This window comes from Dromaius novaehollandiae, chromosome Z (assembly GCF_036370855.1).
Source record: "Dromaius novaehollandiae isolate bDroNov1 chromosome Z, bDroNov1.hap1, whole genome shotgun sequence".
NCBI lineage: Eukaryota > Metazoa > Chordata > Aves > Casuariiformes > Dromaiidae > Dromaius > Dromaius novaehollandiae.
Window position 1 is genome coordinate 27,451,453 of NC_088132.1, and position 20,734 is coordinate 27,472,186.

General features: G+C 39.1%; 1 protein-coding gene across 1 annotated transcript; it reads left to right on the top strand.

Moving 5' to 3' along the window:
- The first annotated feature begins 3,081 nt into the window (after positions 1 to 3,081).
- Positions 3,082 to 20,526, top strand: LOC112983251 (phosphoserine aminotransferase). The gene is made up of 9 exons (XM_026100242.2): positions 3,082 to 3,215; positions 5,462 to 5,522; positions 6,611 to 6,680; positions 7,814 to 8,019; positions 9,627 to 9,799; positions 10,851 to 11,020; positions 15,130 to 15,258; positions 17,902 to 18,039; positions 18,676 to 20,526. The coding sequence occupies exons 1-9, from the start codon at positions 3,156 to 3,158 to the stop codon at positions 18,779 to 18,781; spliced, it is 1,113 nt and encodes a 370-aa protein (XP_025956027.1). The 5' UTR covers positions 3,082 to 3,155; the 3' UTR covers positions 18,782 to 20,526.
- Positions 20,527 to 20,734: the final 208 nt, after the last annotated feature.

The following is a 20,734-nucleotide window of genomic DNA, read 5'->3' on the forward strand; positions in this document are numbered from 1 at the left end:
TGTATAATTTAGATGGACACATTATTTTTTTTTTCAGTGTATTTAAAGCACAAAAAGAAAAAAAAGTCATCTTGTCAGAGGCATCTTGTCATCTTGTCTTGTCAGAGGTATGGTTATATAGCTCTCCTTTGTGAGAATCTGTAGATGCCTGTGAGATATTTAAGTGATTATGAACGCGTTTTCCCCCTGAATTTGGGTATCGATATAATGTTTTAACCTTTTGCTAGTAGTTAATATTTTACATATTTGTCTGTGTTCTTGTTTGACATAAAAGCCTGAAATCAATAGGCCAGCTATTTGCTAGAGAGCACATTACTGTTTACTTACAGGACTCTTAAGCATTTTTATCTCCTCGTGTGGGCTTCTCAAAAATTATTCTGCATGCTTCATATTTGCAATATTTGGAGCCAGACTTCTAATGGAGGAAAAAAGTGTCTAAATTACCTGTGTTTTATTTTCAAGGCTTATCAAAACTTACTAGGCTCACTATACTGCTAGACCAAACATCCCAGCTGCCTCCTGAAATAGTTGCCAGGTTGCTATGTAGTCGGCATTATTTGTCCTTTAACGCTGACGTCAGGTTGTCCATTACTGTACCGATAGAGAACTTGTGTGCATGCTCTCTGCTTGAGAGAGCTGATTTTTTTTCCAGCAATAGTCAGTGAAAGCTTTTCTGTCCAGCTTTCCTGAAGTCACGATGAACCCAATAAAAGTTCACTGAGAACTTTGGAACATAATGAAATATTGCACTTGCTCTGAAGTATTTTTTTTGCTGTTTTTGCCAGTTCGCATCATCCTCAGTATAGCTCTCACTGCTTTTAAGTTTGTGTTAATTCTGCAAATTCAAATTTTTTGCAGGCATTTGTAGCCCTGTTAAATGCTGGAAGCCAGAAGCATCCCTGTTATGGTCTTGAAAGCTTTGTATTTTATATGGGGTGTCTATTTGAATATAAACTGCTTTGATGTAATGAAAATTCTAAATCATAATTGTTGATAGCACATATTGAAAGAGGAGCGTTGGAGTATCTCAATTCAATAGAAACAAGCTGATGAGACCCTTACTGTTGCTCTTCATTCCTCTCTCCAATTGCGAAAACAGAATAATCCATTTCATAGGTGTATATTTTGTCTTTATCAGTTTTGTTTACTCCTCATCAATGCACAATGTGAAATCAACTTTCTGAAACGCTGAATGGCAAGTCTCCCAGCAAAGGCCTCTGATCTCATGGGAGCTACTATTTTTGACCATTCTGCTTAAGATGGGATTTTTCAAGTGGAAAAACTTCAATGCCTGATACTTACTCCCTGTGCTGTGGGCCGATACCTGCATCAACTTGCCTAGTTCCTATTCTTGTGTTCTAGCTCTTTGTGCCGAAAGACTGGTTAACACATTTAATTCCAAAGTTGCAGGTTGGTTGTAATTTTGTGCTAGGCTGTTTGGCTTCAAGATTGATCCTGCTTGAATGTTAAAGCGCTTCCTCTATTAATGGGCAAGTTACTGACCTGAACTCCTACCTGAACTACTTGACTGCTTCAGCTGCCCCTTCTCAGCTAGTATGCATTTCCCCCTGCAGCTGGCAGTTCGAGGCTGGCTCTCCAGACAGGCAGTTTGGGTCTAATGAAGAGAAAAGCCCATATAAAGAGCCCATGTCTCTTAAGCCTGTTTCTGCCTGAGACCCTAGTAAAGCGATTATTATTGTTGTCACACTCTTGTTGTTACTGAGCATTGCAGTTAATGGTTCTGTTTAGTCAGAACTAATTTTAATACTTAAAAGTTATGTGTTTGTTCTGGTGGTCTAAGATGTACTTTAAAAAGGCCCTAATGTTTTGAAGGGAACAAGCATTGATTCTGTGATGTGCTTAAACATTGCTGTGCTTAAACATTGCTGTATTTCTTCTGGAGCTGAGGAGGGTTCTGGCATCTGAAGGTGAGAGTTTAAGCTATATCCATTACTGAAAAGAAGCTAAACTTTACTTTAAAATCACTCTTTGTTAACAGTTTTTTGAACAAAATAACTTGTATAGGATGACAATCTGTTTATTAGCGTCGTTCTTAGATTCTGCTGTGAAGTGTCTTGAAATCAAGCTAGGAGACGTACGGAGCAGAGAGGTTAGTTCCTCTGGCAGTTCTAGGCTTGAACTGCCTTGGCAGGACACAGGTACGAGTGGGGAATGCTTCCTCAGTGGAGTAGTGTGTAATGAAAAATGTTCCCTCATATAAATCTCTGTATTCAGAAAATAATGGATATCAGTGTGTTCGCTTCTGAAAAAGATGCTTTAATGAATTTTTTTATCCAGGTTTGTGTTGCTGGAAAACTTGGTAAGCACGCACAGGTTGGGCAGTGTCAGGTTTGTGGGGAAGGCTGGAGAGGGTAAGGGCTTCAAGAGCTGTGCCCTGTGCAACTGCAGCTGACAACCGTGAGTTTCATCCAAGATATTTGTAAGTTATGGGACTCCATCTGTTTTCAATCATACTTAAGGGCTCATTTTGTCAAAATTGATTTAATGCTACTTCCTTTAAGATCACTGCTGGAAAGGGGTTGTACAGCAGTATTTCCCACACTGAAGCCATGAGGAGAAATGGGATGAGCTGAAGGCTTTACTTCAATTACGCCTGTTTGACTGTGTTTTTAATGTATATGTAACACCTTTTCCCTGGACTTATACCAGCGTATTTGCGGGAAGAACGGTGTGGTAATCAGGGCGACTAGCCCAGAAGGTGGCAGACCTCAACTCCCCGCTCTGCTCTACCTGCGGTGAAACGCGTCCCACTTTCCCTGCGCCCTTGTTTTTATTCCTTCCTCTAAAACACGAACAGTAAGTCGTGGCTCCTTCACGCTGACGTGTGCCCCCCGCTTGGCGGAGCCGTATACGCACGTTTGGGGGGCGGGGAGGGGGTGGCAGCGCGGCCGTTACGCAAAGCTGGGGCGGGGGGAAGGGAAGGGGGCGCGCGCGGGGCCGGTCCGCGCGCGCCGCAACCCCAACGCCGCCAGCCCCATCGCGCTGCCGCCCCGTGGCCGCTCCGCCAATCGGCAGCAGCAGCACCGCCCCCCGCGCCGCGGGTGTGCGCGAGGGGAGCCGTGGGCGGGCCGGCGGCGGGGGTTTATCAGCGGCGGGGGCTGGGGCTGGGGGCACGGCGCGGCAGGGCGGCCATCATGGAGTGCGGGCGGCAGGTGGCGAACTTCGGGGCCGGGCCGGCGAAGCTGCCGCGCTCCGTGAGTAGGGGCCGGGGCGGCGGGGGCAGGTGGCTTTCGGCTGGGCTGCGGCTCGCGGCCGGTGAGGCGGCGGCGGGTGTCGCCCCCCAGCGCGGCTCCCCGCTGGCGCCCGTCTGGGCGCTGCCAAGCGGCGGTCTGGGAAGCTCCGTTTAACCAAACAAGCAACAAGCGGGCGGCCAGAACAAAAACTCTTCTCCCTCCTCCCCAAAACCGAATGCGCCAACGAATTTGTAGATTTGGTTTTTTTGTTGTTTTTGTTTCTGCCTTTTTCTTTAAGACCCCCTCCCCCCAATGTGGTTTTAAGATTGCACCCCCAGAATTTTGGTAAATCTGCTGGAGTGCTCCTTCATCGGGGCTGTATCAGTTTTGGGAGGGAAAGAAAGTCTTCGCAGATGCACAAGTAGATGCATCGAATGAAGCTGACCAAAAAGAAAAAAAAAATCAAGATAATTCAAGGAGAAGCCTTTATATAAACAATAGTAATGAGCATAGTATAGACTCAACCCTTTGGAAAGTTGCATCAGCAACCGTAGATTATCCAGTTGCATATGGAGAGGGGGTGGTTTGTCCTGAATTTTAAGTATCTGGCTTTCCACTCAAGAGTTGTGTTGTGGAAATTTTTTTTCTTCTTGGATCATAGTTTTCTCCATTATTTTCTGCTTTATTTCCCTAACACGTTTTTCTGTAACAAAACAAATTTGCTCTAGAGCAGCTTCTCAATTTGTTTTTTTCTGGAAATGCTCTTTTATAGGTTATGTTACAAGTCATCTGTATTGCAAAGCCCTTGGCTGAGAAAGGAGTTCTCTTAAGCTGCTGCAGCATCTGTCTCTCCAACAGAGAGGGAACTGAAGGCTGCCCTTAATGTTTGAGGGGAGCATAGCTGAACTCCATGTTATTGGTCTGTTTTCTCCTGTTTTTTGAAAATGCTGTACTCTTCACCTTGACTACTTCACTTTGACCGTAGGCTGATGCTGCATATGAAGTGCTCCAGCTCACTGAAGCAAAGAGGTGGACAGAGCTCTTCATGCCTATTATGAGGCGTGTCATAAGAATGTTGTTTGTGTATATTTGTATGAGGGAAATAGGCACTTTTTAAAAAAATCAGTCTTTTTAGTACAGATTTTCAGATAAAGAATGCTACTAATGAAATAGCGTTTTATCAAGTGGTTTAACAAATCCTTTATAATGATCTGCGTGTTCCCTTTGCTTTTTTTCCTCCTCTGTCATGAATATGCTTGCATGTGCAACATGCTGGCTAAAACTTCACCATCTCCAAAATCAAAAGCAGCAGAGCTGTTTCTGGTTGGACTTCTGGTGACCAGCTGTTACAGTTGACAGGTCATGCGGATGCTTTGTCAGCAAGGCAGTTTGCTTGCTCCTGCAACCTTCCAGAGCATGTTTTTTGACAGATCCTGGGAGGCATGCATACAACTTTTGTTTTGGAGAGTTTTCTACTCTGTCTCCATCTCTTCCTGTTCCCTTTTGGAGGGACAGTGAATGTTCTGGCTCAAACCCGTGAATTTACAGAAAGCACAAGCAGCAAATCCAGTGGTTAGAGTCTAACTCCACTTTGTTGATGTGTGACAGCAATGAAAGAAGAAAGAACAATGAAAAGCTGAAGCAGCAGATCAGCTGGCAAGGGCTTTCTGGAGTGACCTGTGCTTTTTGATTGCCTCAAAATTTTGTTTAGTTTTTCCTAACTTTCAATAACGTAAAGAAGGTGCGTATTTAGAAAGTGCAGGACCTTGTTCTCTGAAATCAGGCCTTATCCTATTGTGTCAGTTTAAGGCACGCAATTCCACACACTGCTTTTTAATGCTTTCCTCAATACTTTAGTTACCTGTTTCAACAAGTCAAGTAAAAGAACGTAGGAAAAAAAAAAAGATTCTTGGGTAGAAAAAGTTAGTACATGTGCAAACATTATGAAGTCTTCTGTAAAAGGCGGGAAGTTCCAGCCAATTCCTGAAAATCATTCTCAAATAATCTGGAAATGTGACTATTGAAATAACGACTTGAAATACAGACTTTCCCAAAGCACGTGATTTAATCATGCCGTGACAAGCCCTCAGCTACTAGTACAGTAGTGGTAATGCAGTAAAATTATATTGGTGCCTGTATGTCTGGTAATCTAATTTGAGAAGTGTCAGGTTATTGCAGTATGGAACAGCTGGCAGATGCATGATGCATTAGTTACTCACAGTACTAGAAAATCTTCTTATTTTGTTCATTGGTTTTATTTTTGTTAGGTATTACTAGAAGCACAGAAGGAATTGGTGGACTACAAAGGACTTGGTATTAGTGTCCTTGGTAAGACTTTTTTTTAAAAAAATTCTGTATGAGTTTCAGAATGTAGATGTTTAACTGAATTATTTAATAAGAGCTTTTGACCTTGGTATTTCAGCTGAATACTTACCCTTTCTTTTGTAAAACCTTGTACAGAGAATACTCTTTCATACTGCAGTTATTCCTATTCTAACTGCTCATCAAGAGGCCATTAAATGATACATAGGCAGGCGTTTAGTGATCCAGCATAAAGGACTAGAGACACAGAAGATAAGTAATCAAAACTATTGCATTAGTGCTTGTGGATCTTTAGGAAAGTACCTGCTTTTTTATGTGTGTGTATATATATGTATGTATATGTATATATATATTTGTATCTTGGATTATAAGCATTTTTAGTTGAGAAAGGAGAGGATGCATCTGAAATACAGTATGCTTCCCATTAGGAAGGAAATGTGGTCCTGCCCTAAGGAAGAGGTGTCTTCTATAGCGCACACATATATGACTCACTTTTCAGCCCCCGTTGTGCAAAAACTTTATGCACAAACGTGCTCAGCATTTTGCTAGTCTCATGAAACCGGTTGTTGAAAGTAGAATGTGTGCAGCAGTCTGGATTGGGATTTATGTTTAAATAAATTGTACACTCTTACAAATGAAAGAAAGAACATGCATTAGAGTAAAGGAATTAATGCTGAGTGGTCTTAGCTTCTAATTAGGATTACAGCATGAAGAAGCCTTGTTAAAATAACAGAATGAAACAAACCCCCTATACTGCTATGGCAGTTATGGAATATGGTAGTAGCAGAAAACATTCTTGGAGCAAAGAAAACTTGCACCTTGCTAGGGAGTACTTTGTTCATCCAGACATATCCCTCTGTTGTTTCCAGGGACAGGAAGGAGGTGAGGGTATGAAATATGAATGGAGTGGATTTGCATGGATTTGGACAAGATGGGTGGTGTAAGGCTTGTATGGGTGTTTAGGAAAGCTCAGCAAAGTGGGGGTCAGAGCTGGGAACAGGAGTCTTCGGGTGTTTTGAGTCTGTGAATGTAGAAGATTTACCGTTTTGTTTCATGTCATCTCTCTCTCTCTTTTTTCTCTTTTTCCACCCAAGAAATGAGCCATCGGACCTCTGATTTTTCAAAAATTGTAAATACAGCTGAAAATCTCTTGCGTGAATTGCTGTAAGTGAATTGCTTCCTGCTTATTTTTATTTTACACTTGTGCTAGTTGCACTGATAAAATGATTCATGTGGAGACCTTTACTCCACGTAGGTGAAAGGACCTGTTTTTACATACTCTATCTAATAAAAAGTAATAATCTCGGAGAGAACATTGGTCTTCCATTTGTCTGATTCTGACTTATTTGAATGTGACAAAGGGCTTTTATTCAGTTAAGATACTTTTACATGACTTTAATACTCTAACAGGTTGACTTGCTTCTGAAATTCAAATTTTGCTTGCGTTCATAGAATTCATAAAGTGCAACTTTTTTTTTTTTTAAGAAATAAGTTGTAACGATTGAAAACTATATGCTTGCTACTTGTCTCAGCAGTAGCATAAAGGAGGTCTGTAAATGACTCATCAATCCAATTTTACTAGCGTAAACTTTATATGGTTGTTTTTTAGAATGACCAATCAGGAACCCTTTTCCTTTATGTAGTGTGGTACATTTTAAAGCTTTGGAATACATAGAATACTGGAATTACTGTACAGGTGTTGTAGTAGATAATGATCCTTTCATATAAAGATGTAAAATCAAGATTTTACACACAGAATTTTTGACAGAAGGGCTTTTATGATGGCTTCAGTAATTTGAACACATGGTTTTTGTGACTTAGTGAATTATATATGCATGTAAAGTATACAACTACACTTGCAAATTCTTAAGTTTTGGGCTCCCAAAGTTGAAATCCACTGTAAGCACTTTGATCTGAATTTCTTAGCTTCATCAGTTTTCCGTCAGGCTAACAATAGAGAAAACTATGTTTGAGCATTAATTCTGTTATACACAAACCTGAAAGATGTTGCATTATGATAGAGGAGCTACTCACGAGTGAGTTTGCTTATTGCTCGTTTCCAGCGTATTTTTTTTTCCAATAAAATATATACTGTTACTCTTCATAGCAACTAAAGAGCAGTGCTGATGTAAGTTGATGAGCTGTGGTTTAACCTCTTGGAAAAGCCTCTTCTAAAATGGATCTATTTTTCCCCTAGAATGTTGCAGTTAAATGTGTAATAGCAAGTATTGTATACTCAGCCCAAGGAATCTTTTCTCTTTCGGGGATAAAAATACATGTTTATTTCTTGCATGCAGAAATATACCGGAAAACTACAAAGTTATTTTTCTCCAAGGAGGTGGATCTGGTCAGTTCAGCGCAGTCCCACTTAATCTGATTGGCCTAAAGGAGGGCAGACATGCGGATTATGTGGTTACTGGAGCTTGGTCAGCAAAAGCAGCTAAAGAAGCAGAGAAGTATGCCAAAGTGAATATTGTCCATCCTAATCTAGGAACCTATACGAGTAAGTTGATGATTACATCCTTGTGAAAGCTTAGTTTTTTTGAATTATTCCAGAAATCAGTCTGTCTGTTACTGAATGTTAGCTGGTTAAACAGTTGACTGCCTAGCACTTGAAAATTACCAGCCACACCTCTCTGTATTCATGCTTCGGAAATCTGTTAGAGGAGTTAACAATCTCCACTAGGCAAGGTGAATCTTGAAACTCGACTGAGCAGATCCTAGAACATGTGTGGTAGGAAGCAAATGTATATTGATAGGGGAAGTAACCTGGGCTGTCTGAGACATCAGTTTTAAATCAGTTTTGAAGTTATTTGCTGCTTAAGTACTAGGTATTTCAGTTTGAGGTACTTTCCAAAACGAGATTTTTCTGCAATTTAGAAGCATATCTGAGATCATAAGCTTTTCAGCCCAGGAGATGGGAGACCTGTGTTCTGTTTTCCTTCTTTTGAGGGTTTCCAAACCCTCATTTCCCTACTGTGTGTCCTAACCAACAGGTGGCTCTGGAATAGACGAGGCATTTTCAACTCTCTTTTTCTCTCAAAGCTTGTTATGGGACATGATACAATTTGAAATATAACCACAGTGCAGGAGGAAGGTTAACTGTAATTTAGCCATTGGGACCTTTTATGAGAAAGTCTATTTCAAGGATGTTTTACATGTATATCTTACTTTAAGTGGCCACTGGGAGCATAAATAATCATGTATCTTCTCTTCTTGGCGAAGAAGGTGTCCCTGCTCTGGCTAGTCCTGCACATTTTTCTTCTCTGTGGTTGAAATTATACCATACAAACTGGGAAGAGTGGCAACATGAAGGATGAAGAATGTCTCGCATGTGAATTAGTCTGTTAACTTGTGATTGGGGCATTCACTTGGGGGATGGGTTTATCTGCTTTGAGACAAAGGAAAGAATTGAACTTGCATCTTCCCCATCCTAGGGGAGCATATTAACCCTTTAGCTGCTGTAAATAAGAGGGTAGGCAGTAGTTGTTCTCTGGTGCTTTGGAACGAAAGGAGCAACTGTTACTTGTTTTATGCAGAACCTGGTCTGTGCAGGCAGGACATACAGCTCTGCCTACTGACAGAGGCAGGTGAATGTTAGTTTTGCAAATCCCTTGCAGGGCTTAAATGGGAGGTAGGTAACCTCATGTTCTGCTTGGGAAAGATTGAGATGCTTTTTGGGCTGCACAGAAACAGACGGTTAGAGAGCTTTAGCAATGAGAATTTGGATGCTGCTGTGGTTACGAAGGCATGTGGAGGATTCTGGGGTGCAAGTGCTTAAGTTCAGCTGAAATTCTATTTTAGATCCTTAAGACAGTGGTTTATAATTTGGGATTGCAGACCTGATTAAAATCCCTTGAGAAAGAAGGACTTGCAACCAGAAGGTCTGCAAAGCTTGATGATAGGTCACCACAGAGGATTTTGGGAACCCACGGATGTATTTCCTTTGTAGATAGATTTAGCTTGTTGCTGGCAAAATACAGTGTTACGTTATGCAACAAAATCACTTCTGAGTTTGCATTTTGAAAGTCCAGTGTTCGAGTAAAACTGCCTGCCAGGAAAATTACTTGTTTTTGGTGACCTTTGGTTTTCCTTTTTGTCTGTCTCCAGAAATTCCTGACCCGAGCACTTGGAATCTTAATCCAGATGCATCTTATGTCTATTACTGTGCTAATGAAACTGTTCATGGGGTAGAGTTTGACTTTGTACCTGATGTCAAAGGAACAGTTTTGGTTTGTGATATGTCATCAAGCTTCCTGTCCAAACCTGTGGATGTTTCTAAGGTACAGTATCAGACGCAGTGACCGCAGAAAGCATTTTCAAACTTGGATACATATCCAAGGTGTACAGGCATCTGTAAGAGTGTGACTGACTGGAGCTGCTGTACAGTGAAATCATTAAAGAAATCGTATGTTGTTAATCAGGTATCTGATGAATATAAACATTGAAATCTGAAATTTCAGATCTGAAAGTTATCTATTATCTTATTTTTGGCAAAAATATATTGAATTATATTGAAATAGTTCATGCTATTAGCTCTCCAAGATTCTTTGTCTACTGCGTTGTGTCCACTGATGCTGTAGCTGATATATTGTATTTAGTCTGTAGATAGTGTAAATGGTTATAGCAGGGCACAGAATCAGAATTTTTGATCATGCCTCTAACATGGCCACTTTTAAGCCATAAAGCTTCCTATGCCTTACAGTTACTGTCTCAGTTTCTCAGAGGTAGAAGATAGAACTTGCTTATGTTTGTAAAGTGCGCAATAGTTGGGAAATGTTACTGACTTGTGAACTAGGGAAGCAAAGCATTTGACCTTATCTGGGCGAAGGAAAAGAAGGGACAATTGTTAGTGCATTCATCTTGGCTTTTCCGCATCTGCCTCTCTTTGAACAGATGGATTATGTAATTCCTCTTCTGAAATGCCAGATTAGTTGTAAATATTTTTATTTATTTATTCATAAATTTGCTTGAAGTAGTGTGAAATGGGATCAGGCTGCCTTGAGAATCATTTGAGACCACTAAACAAACATTTGGCAAATTACTGGGGAATTTGTTGAGATGAACTACCTCAGCTGAATGAAGATACATGGTTCTGATAATATGTACATATTAATACATGGTATAAGAATTCTATGCTAGCTGGAAGTCTCTTTGAAATCAGAATATCTCCCAAGCCCTCTTTGACCCACAGCTTGCTTATTTTCAACGTATTCTCCAAGGTGTTTGTTTTATTTGTATGCCTGTTGTATAAAGACACTGGCTTATTGTGCAGTTATAAGATCTATTAGTGACTGCATGTAACAAGTCCTTCTTTTCTCCTTTCTGTTAAAGTTTGGTGTGATTTTTGCTGGTGCTCAGAAGAACGTTGGCTGTGCTGGAGTTACTGTTGTAATAGTTCGTGAGGACTTGCTGGGATTTGCACTGAAAGAATGCCCTGCAGTACTGGATTACAAAACACAAGCAACAAATGGCTCTTTATATAACACTCCACCATGCTACAGGTAACTTATCCCAGTATTTAATATTTTATATTCAGAAAACTACTGCACTGCCATCTGCTGTTGTGGTGGAGAAAAGTTTTGGAAATGAGTATATTTGCTCTCAAGTTGTTGATATGTTGGAGTCATGATTCCTGTGAGGACCCTTAAAGCGTCCAGCCATGGCTTTGATGGTGTCCAGCAGGACTGGGCCATAAAGAACATTATACTTTTAGAAGTATATATTATATGTGATAATTCCATTGTAGAAGATTCAGGATGTAGTTGTCTGCTGGCTTAAATGAATACAGCTCTAGTGAGTTCAGTGATACTGCTTCCATCACCACTAGTAGATAATTTGGCCCTTAGTTTTGCTTCTTGAACACTTGGTATAGATTTGATTTAGCTTCTTCCTGAGTAAAGAAACCCAGAGTAAGGTGTAAGCGCTGCTGATCCTTGCAAGGACCATGGTTTTGTTTTTTGTCTGTCAAAGCAAGAGAACTAAAGTTTATCTCAACAGGCTTTTTGCCTCTGCATTAACGTTAGGGCTTCCCTTTCCTTCTAGCTACTCTCTTGCCTTGGGACAGAACAGACTATACAGTCGGTTTTATAGATAGTGGAGAGAAAGTGCTTTGTAATCGGAATGCACTCACTCTCATTCTTTTAAGTGTCTAGTGTCTGTATTGCAATAACGTCTGTAGCGCAAGGGATGAGATTAGGGAGGTGGCTGATCCCTTGTCTGAAAGTGAAAACGGTTGAGGAGCTATTCACACACAGAGTTAGAAGCTTCAACATACACTACACATAAATGCTTACATACATATGCACCCCAAGATTGTTCTTAGCATTCTGAACTTCCAGATCTCTCTGTATTTTCTTTACTGGAAAACAGTAAATATTATTATTATTATTATTATTATTATACATTTTAATAATACAGAATATTAGAAGAATATGCATTCTTTCAAATATTTTTTGGAATGTGTTTTATTCTAGCTACATTGTTCACTGTAGTCAGTTTTGAAATGAAACTGTTGAACATAAAACTAAAAATAGTGTTTTAGTCATTGTTTTGCTTTATTCTCTAGCACAGCTTTCCATATTATTGTGACTGCCACCTTCATGCTCTTCCTGGCACCCAGAAATAAAACTCTGTTCTTTTAGCTTTATAATCTTGGCCAGCAGTCAAGATTATAAAATCAGCATGTACCTGGCAATTTCATGCATACATAAAGCAGAACAGATTACAGCTTGATCTTTCAGAGTTACTGGCTCTGAACTTCTGAAAACTAGTGAAATGATGCACTGGAAGATTTAGATATAGAGCCAATAGCATCTGGCCATTCTAGATCAAAATATATATATTTCAGTGGGTTCTGGAGCATTTTTATACCAACATTCACTAAAATGGTTATATTAAAAAAAAATCTTCAAACAGGTATCATTTTTCCCAGAAATATTTTTAAATTACTTTGAAAATAATGATTCCTACTTTTAAAGATGAGATTTCCATTTGATTCAAAGAGAGAAAAGTCTCCAATATAAGAGTTGAGATTAATACAAATCTGTATCTTTTCCACACAAGCCAGAATTTTCAAAGTTAAGCTGCCTAACTGTGACTGGTGCATATCAAATGCACTATATCATCATAAAGCACAGTGATTCCTGTTTACAGAACCTGCCTTAATGCCATCACTTAGTATATAAAATCAGTAGAATTTTAAGTGATATTAAGTATATCTTTGAATTTGCCTATTTTCACTATGGTGTGTATTATTGCAGTGACATAGGGGCTGTTACATTAGTTTATCAAAGGAATAGTAAATTCAGTGAGCATATGTTTGTTTTGGACTTTATGGTGCACAGCTGTAGTTCTCCTGAGTATGCTTGCTTTTAGTGTGTACTGTTGCAACGATTATATACAGAGGCTGCCCTATGGGCTGGGTACCCCTGATGTGCATAGGCTGGTTGTTCACCATAAAAATTAACTTTCAGTGTTTCTGAACATTTGCCTTCTTTGTGTACTTAACTTTATAACAAAATACAATTACGTGGGCAGTATGTGTGTTTTTTCAGTGATTGATAAAGCGTCTGTTTCATGATCAGTTATTTTCCAGGCTGCCGAGTTACACATTCTGTTGTGAACACTGCGTACCTGCACATGCCAGGTTTTAAGTCCATCCATTCATGTTTTCTAAGTACAGAACTATTTCCACTTGAGAAGCCAAACAAAAATTCAGTTCTGCAGCTTCATTCTGGCTCCTGCAAAGAATTTCTAGAAAAGAAAGTGCTTCCTTAGCTGTAACTGAGTGTCTGTCAGTAACATACAGGGTAGTGAGAAATGCAGAAACTGAAAATGAAGTTGCAACCAACAGTCTTTCTGCTTTCTGACTACTGTTTTGCCAGATTTTGCTTCATGTTAGAGGCCTGCTTTGGAGCACATTCTGTAATCCAGAATGTAATAGAGACTGAAATGTTGGCAGGGTGTGGATCTGTTTGGCTTGGTTTTAAAATGCCTGTTCTGTTTTGTAAGGAACTGGCAAAACTTCTTAACTCTGTGTTTGCTTCCCCTCTCCCTGCTCTGTGCTCAGTAATAGCTGGCAAACAGGAAGGAAATATTAACTGAATTTGCAAAAGCTACTTCAGCCGGACATTAAATTAAATTAATGTGATGCTGATGACTTTAACCTCTTGGCTAAAGAGACCAACTTTTTGACCCTAATCTGCTTTGCCAAGTTAATGGTGATTTTGCTAGGACAATCTCATTTCTAAGCTCCAAGGATTTATTTTGCATTTAAAATTGCTCTAAAAACATAATTTTGACTGATGTGAAAGAAGGATAAAAGATATCCCCCAGTTGGTTGGTTTGTGTGGATCGCTCCAGGGCTGACGTCTGTAAATCTTACCTATCCAAGAAATTTCACTTGATAAAATAAGGACGAGAGGGGAAGTGTGGCCCTGTGTAAGTGGCCAGGGCATAGGCTATGCTTCACTTAAATCCTTTGCACTGTAGTAGTTGACAACCTGCTGTTGTAAATGTAGCAATATTGTGAGCTCAAAGCCATAAGATTCTTTGCTTATTTATAATAGGCAGTCTGTAATCTCAGTTATTCTGCAGTCTTTCTGAAGTGTTCAAAGATTCAAGGTTTGCATCCATTGAGAAATTAAAGGTAGCAAAGTTAAATCAACCTCCTGCTAGTTCCTTGTGATGGAAATTTGTAGGGTAATGTACTTTGAGAACTCCTTTTGAATCTGTAATGAGAGGATTAATGAAAGCAAACCTGTTGGAAATATGCCATCAAAACTTGTGAACGGTTTCTTATGTAAAGCGGTGCAGTCGTGGGAAATGCCTGAACTTGAACAAGCTGAGTTTTATAGCAAAAGCACAAAGGCAAGAGGCCTTTAGGGTTTTTACATTACACTGGGTAGCTGGCATTGAAATGCTTGGTCCATAGCCACATGAATTCAGCAGGCTTCCAGGTCTCAGCTCAGAACTTGAATGGCAATGAACTATTAAGTGTGGTATATTTATTACTTGTTTCACCAAACATCAGTCTTCATGTGGAGAAAGAGCTCTGTAGACAGAAATGGGATTATAGGTATATTTCTAATGTTTATGAAAATGAGATTAGATTTCTGACATTATTAATGCATGTACATTCGAGATTCACCCCAGCATCTTTGCTAGAGCAGCTGTTCAGGGTGCATCCCACTAACTTAAGCATTAACTCTGGCTCTTTCTTGGACCTTGATAGTCAGTTGTATGGTCAAAGAATTGGCAGTCCTTGCAGAAATGAAATGCCTGAGGCTGTCCTTGGGAGCTGTGCGGGGCTGAGGGAAGCCTACAGGATGTGCTCTTCTGTGGTGCAAGGGATTAAGTTTGGCACAATGTATTTGCGTGGCATTTGAATTTCAGGTTTCTTTATCAGGGTCCAAAAGCACTGACTGCTTAAATATGTCATAATTTCGAATGTGGTCTAAATTATAGTGGTTAATCATCTTGATAAAAACCTTAAAACCAAAGGTAGCATCTTATCGCTGAAATATTTTGTGGACCATTAAACAGGACTGTAATTCTCTCTTCTATTTCTTTTACAATAACCTGATTGAATAATGTTCTTTCTCTTTCACAGCATCTATATCATGGGATTGGTACTGGAATGGATAAAGAATAATGGCGGGGCTGCAGCTATGGATAAACTTAGCTCAATCAAATCACGAATGATTTATGATATTATAGACAAATCTAATGGATTCTATGTGTAAGTTACTATGTTTTTTTTTCACTTGGTGTCAATGTTTGTTGCAGAGCCAAACATATTCATAACTTCAAAAGTATGCTGCAATCAGACTGTTAAAGTTGCCTGTTCAATATATTGAAATTGTGAGGAATCGTAGAGGGATTATTTGTGCAAAGCATTCATTTGGTAACTATCCAAGGATGAGTCTCATTCCAACAGAATTTGGAGTTATCCTGCACAGATCAATTGTGAAGCATATTAAAAATACATATTTTAAACCTTATAAAATGGAGAAGTCTAGGCAAGGCATATTCAGAAAACAGATATGCTAAAACCCCTGCTTTGTATGCCTAGCGAATGTCTTGGGAAATACATGCCAAAGCAGAGAAAGTAGCTTGTAAGAAGCTTTAGAGAGCAGTTCTAACTGTCACATTCTTTCTACCATCTCTTTCGGTACTCAAAAAAATTCTGCTTTTTCTTTATCAAGCAGCGTCTTTATTAGCTCGTGATGCCAAATCCTGAAACACACACTGAAATAGCAGGAATAAGATTAGACCTAGAGGTAGTCACGGAATAAAACATTTTCTTTACATACAGTTTATTTTCTTCAATTATTCCTGATGGATTTTCAAAGCAGATTTAACCCTCTGTTTTTTTTCAGATGGGTGCAAGGTATTTTTGAGCTTACAGGACCTGGAATGTGTATAGCTGAAAGCTGATGTTGTAATTTGGAATAATGATTTTAATCACTCACTCTGCTTAAGTAGTGAATGATTCTGAAACTCTGCCAAAATATTTTCCTTTAGTTTCTGCATAAAATCAACAATTTGGGGACCTAATTAATTTTCAAGTCAAAGTTACAATAGGGCAAATTAAATTTGGATTTTAAATTAAAGCTGGCTGCAGCCTTAATTGGCAAGGATATAGTTCCATCATAATATTTAAGACATTCAGCTTATCCATTTAGTTAACGAGAACAACGTGTTTGCCTTTGGCATTGTCATGATCAGGAAGGGAATCCTACTCCAGTGAAGTCCTGAGGGCTTTTTGTAAACCTCAGTGAGCAAATCAAGCCTTGAAAAAGCATTTTGTGACAAATATGAAATCTTTGTTTCTGGCAGGCTGGTCTGCAGGGCTGTGAGTGTGAAGTGCAGTGCAGATGGGACATTAAATAGGTAATTGGGAATGCAAAGCAAATTTCACCAATAACTGAGCTGTATGCATCTTGTTAAGTGGTGTACTTAAGACTGCAGATTTTTTATCGTGTCTGTGACTAAAAGGAAGACTTTACCAATACTGCCCGCCCAGCTGTGATGCGCCACCTAACCTGTGGCATGCTTCACTGCGTAAGCAGTGAGATGAGCCTTTCACTGAATGGAGACTTTCTACAACACAGTGCTGCGTGCCATTCAGTTTGTTGCTTTCCAACTTCTAACCACTGACAACTTGCACTGAGTTATGTTGGGTTGCCTAATAGCAACTGGATCTTGTAATAAAAACTATAGCAGATCCACAATTTTTCAAGCATGGAAATGCTTACAGAGGTAGGCCTTTTCGAAGAGTGTTTTCTTGGTTGCATCTAAATGGTAAAATTTGCATATACAGATAGTATGATCAATTATTGCTTCATGATGGAGACATCTGTACAAAGGAACAAGTGAGGACTTCAAAAAGAATGATGTCCATTCTTTGCCTAGTAGAATAATAATAGGCATGGAATTTACATGCAATTTGTGAAAAAACATTCCTAATGAATCCCGGCAAGAATCTATACAGTAGCCTTGGGAAAGGATAAATCTGGTAGCCTCATATGTCCCTTGTAACCAGAAGCACTGAAGAAAAATAATATTAATGTTTTTCCCACTGTTCTTTCCTCCACAAAGTATTCAAAGAGAAATTTTGTTTTAAAGGAATCTTGAATTTTCCACTCTGGATTAAAGGGAATTCTAGGAGTTTAAGAAGATGTGATATGCTACATGTTGTGGCCATACCCATGATGCAAGATTTGCTCTGGAGATACCTCCTCTCTCCTTGAGACATATTCATGATGCTGAATAATACTAATGTAGAAGGGGGGTCTAATCATTAATGGAAGTCTCTTAACATAAATGGTTATTTCCTTACACTGCATTCTTATACTTGCTTTATCTCTGTTTAGCTGGATCAAGCTTAAGTTTGGTATTACTTGTGACTAGGTGCATAGAAATAAAAGTGTGTCAATCTGTGTGAAGATGAAGAGAAGAATGTGCTTGAGACTTGGTGAAAGTGCACTATAATTAACCTTGACTAAACCTCAATTACTTTACTGGAAAATGCTGTTACTCTGGGGATGCAATAGAGACTGTCCTCTCTCTCTCTTTTTTTTTTTTTTTTTTTTAACTTTTAAATTTGTTAGACTTTTTGCAGGCTTTTCATGCATTCCATAGTAGCAATTCTGGGTATGGCAGGAAGGGGTGACCATCCTTCTACTTACTGTAATTAATCTACTTAGTTGAGGAAGGAAGGTTCCTTTATTTCATAGAAAGTAATCTTCTCTTTGATTATGGCAGAAGAATGACATCAGTGCTAAGCAGATGCAATTAATCACTTCCTAAAATTGTAGATAGCTAAAAATGTAGATTTAGCACAAAATAGGTTAATCATTACATTTTGCAATTTTTCCAGATGCCCAGTGGAGAAAAAGAACCGAAGTAGAATGAACGTCCCCTTCCGCATTGGCAGTGTCAAGGGGGATGAAGCCCTGGAAAAAAAATTCCTTGAGAAAGCCGTGGAACTTAATATGATATCTCTGAAAGGACATCGGTAAGTACTAGACTAAGATGAGTCCATTTGTTGTGTAGAATTAAATAGTATTACGGTGATACAGCAGCAGGCATCATCTGTTAACTAACAAACCTCTCTCCCTGACAAACCTTTCCTCTCATATTGGTTTGGGAGCGCTGGAAGTAGCAGCCTGGAGACTGTACTTGGAGCCCTACTGCTTAGGCATGGTTGGAGCCAGAGGGCTTTCTCCCTGATTCTTCTTATATGCCAAGTTTGATTAATCAGGCTCTCTGCAAATGCCAGAGGAGTTGGCTCTTAAGGTCAGATTCATTATTGTATAAAGTGTCTGTTACAAAGCTGGTCTGTGTGGCTGCAAGAGTTCCTTCTGCTATTCTAGTGGTGTTCATGGGATTAAAAAAATTAGATTTTTGAGGTCACAGGGCTACAGTGTTGGAGCTATAAATATCTAATAAATACTGATTATACTTTGATAGAAAGCTTGCCTGGAAGAATTAAATGTTGCCACTCATTCACACAAAATGTGACCCTTACCCCTTTGGGGCAGGGACATATAGCTGTGAATAGATAATGATATTCAAGTCTTTTCTAGCATATACAAAACCTGTCTGTTTTTCTTTTTGTTGTTGTTGTTGTCCCCTCCTCTTCTCAATTCAGATCCGTGGGAGGAATCCGTGCCTCTTTATATAATGCAGTGACTGTAGAAGATGTTCAGAAGCTTGCAACATTCATGAGAAGCTTCATGCAGATGCATCAGTCATAAATGCTCGTGGTTTAGAGCCATGCTGCACATCTATGAAATAAAAGCTAAAGGATTTGAAAATTACTGTGGTACTGCACAGCTGTAGCGCACAAGTTATATTGTCATTTAGTTCTTGGAGCTCTTTTAGTTAACTACATGGGGTTGAGGGCCCAGTCTTGCAATGACTTGGACAACCTTGACTTTCTGTTTGAAGGTAGGGATCCCCAAACCAATCAGGACTGGTTCCAAAATTTGTAAAGCAGACCACTTAATTTGTAGTTAAACTGTGAGCAGCACTGAAAGATGCTGTGGATCTGATTCTGACCTTAGACATGCTGCTGTAATGCTCTGTTGAAATTCATAGAGTCACTCTTGTTTCATATAGATAAAACTAGAATAACAATCTACCCTACCATTTGAAAAATCTTTTACCTCTGTTATTTCTTGTTTCTACAGTTACAAATGACTTCTTTAAAGACACTGTTCTCAATAAATTTCAGAAGGCAAAACTTGTTAAAAGTCTTCCATAGAGCTTCATAAATAGTACGTGACCGCACAATGAGGCTAGAGCTGAGGTTAAGTGTTCTCTAAGGATGTTTAGTTGGTTTATCAGATATATTTCAAATGAACATCATGAGCAGTTCTCAGAGGAGCTCATATCTACATTCCTGACTTCAGGCCTTTGCATTTAGATGTTTGCTCCCATGTATGAAACAGTCCCATGACAGTCCCATGTAGTAGTACCCATTACTGTAGTTAACCTCTGTAGGGTTGGGCCTTTCTTTTTTTTTTCTTTTTTTTTTTTTTTTTTTTGGTGTTAGCGTTCATAGGTTTAAAGCTAAGATGCATGAGTTTGTAGTGAAATCAATTTATAAGATGTTTATTTCTCTGTGCGTTTTATATTTTAAACTTCTTTAGGTTATTAATTTTATATTCTTATTTTAGAGCGTGCATATTTGATGTTCCTACCAAAAGCCTCTTATTTTAATTTGTTACCCTTGCATCCAACGGGACTGCTATGTTCAATTCAATGGACCTGTGACTTTCTCTGCGCTGACTTCTTAGTCCAAAGTGCCACAGACTTTCTTCTCTGGTGCTCCTTAAATGTCTTTCCTCTCTTCTAATTGTTCCACTATTTTCTTTGCCTTTTCAGTGATTCATTTTTGTCACCTTTGTATGTGGGGCTCTGCCTAACTCCAGCCAACGCAAATCTTGACTTCTCTTCCTTTTCCTCACAGTAGATCACACTTTAGGTCCAGCTTTCTCACTTTATCCTTATGGCTTACTCCAGACTTTGTATAACTTCAGTTTCTGCCTTACTGCAGTGTATCAAAGATCTTCAGAAGATCTTATATTGTAATACCCTTCTTGAGAGTTATCTTTGCTTCTCAGCCTGTGAATTTTACTACCAATAATGATATTTTGCCATTACCCTGCTATTTTAACTTACGTAACGTTGGACATTACTGCAACTGGTTTCAGACTGTAAGCTCTTTGGGACAGGATTGTGCCTTTCTTTGCCTTTTATGTAACACTAGAATGTGGTGAAGCTTTAGTAATATTAATGATGGACTGTTCCTTTTCTCGTGGAACCTCACAGCAAGTCAGTGGAGTTGCAGTAGGGATGAATTACATTCATATTTGAAGAGTCATTGTTTTATGATTGCTGTTTTGGAATTTCTTTGTCAATTTTGTTTAATTATTTGAGTTGCACTAATCAGGTGAACAAAATAAAAGACTTGTCACAGCATGCTGTGAAGCATCAATGTGTCTGAGGTTTTTATTTTGAAACTTTTGGAAGGATGAGAAGTCCATGCATGGTGTGTGTTAGAATTTTGAATTCCAGTATCGTTTTTCTTAGAAATATTTCCCTCATTTATGTTTTCTTGAAAATACACTTTCCTGCAAATGGCATAGGGAAATGAGAGAGAAAGCCTTGAGGTCTACTCCATGTTACTTGTATAAGCTATTTAA

Coding starts and splice junctions, on each gene's coding strand:
- LOC112983251 (XM_026100242.2), top strand. CDS start 3,156: ATGGAGTGCGGGCGGCAGGTGGCGAACTTCGGGGCCGGGCCGGCGAAG. Junction 8,020..9,626: donor TAATCTAGGAACCTATACGA/GTAAGTTGATGA, acceptor GTCTGTCTCCAG/AAATTCCTGACCCGAGCACT. Junction 11,021..15,129: donor AACACTCCACCATGCTACAG/GTAACTTATCCC, acceptor TCTCTTTCACAG/CATCTATATCATGGGATTGG.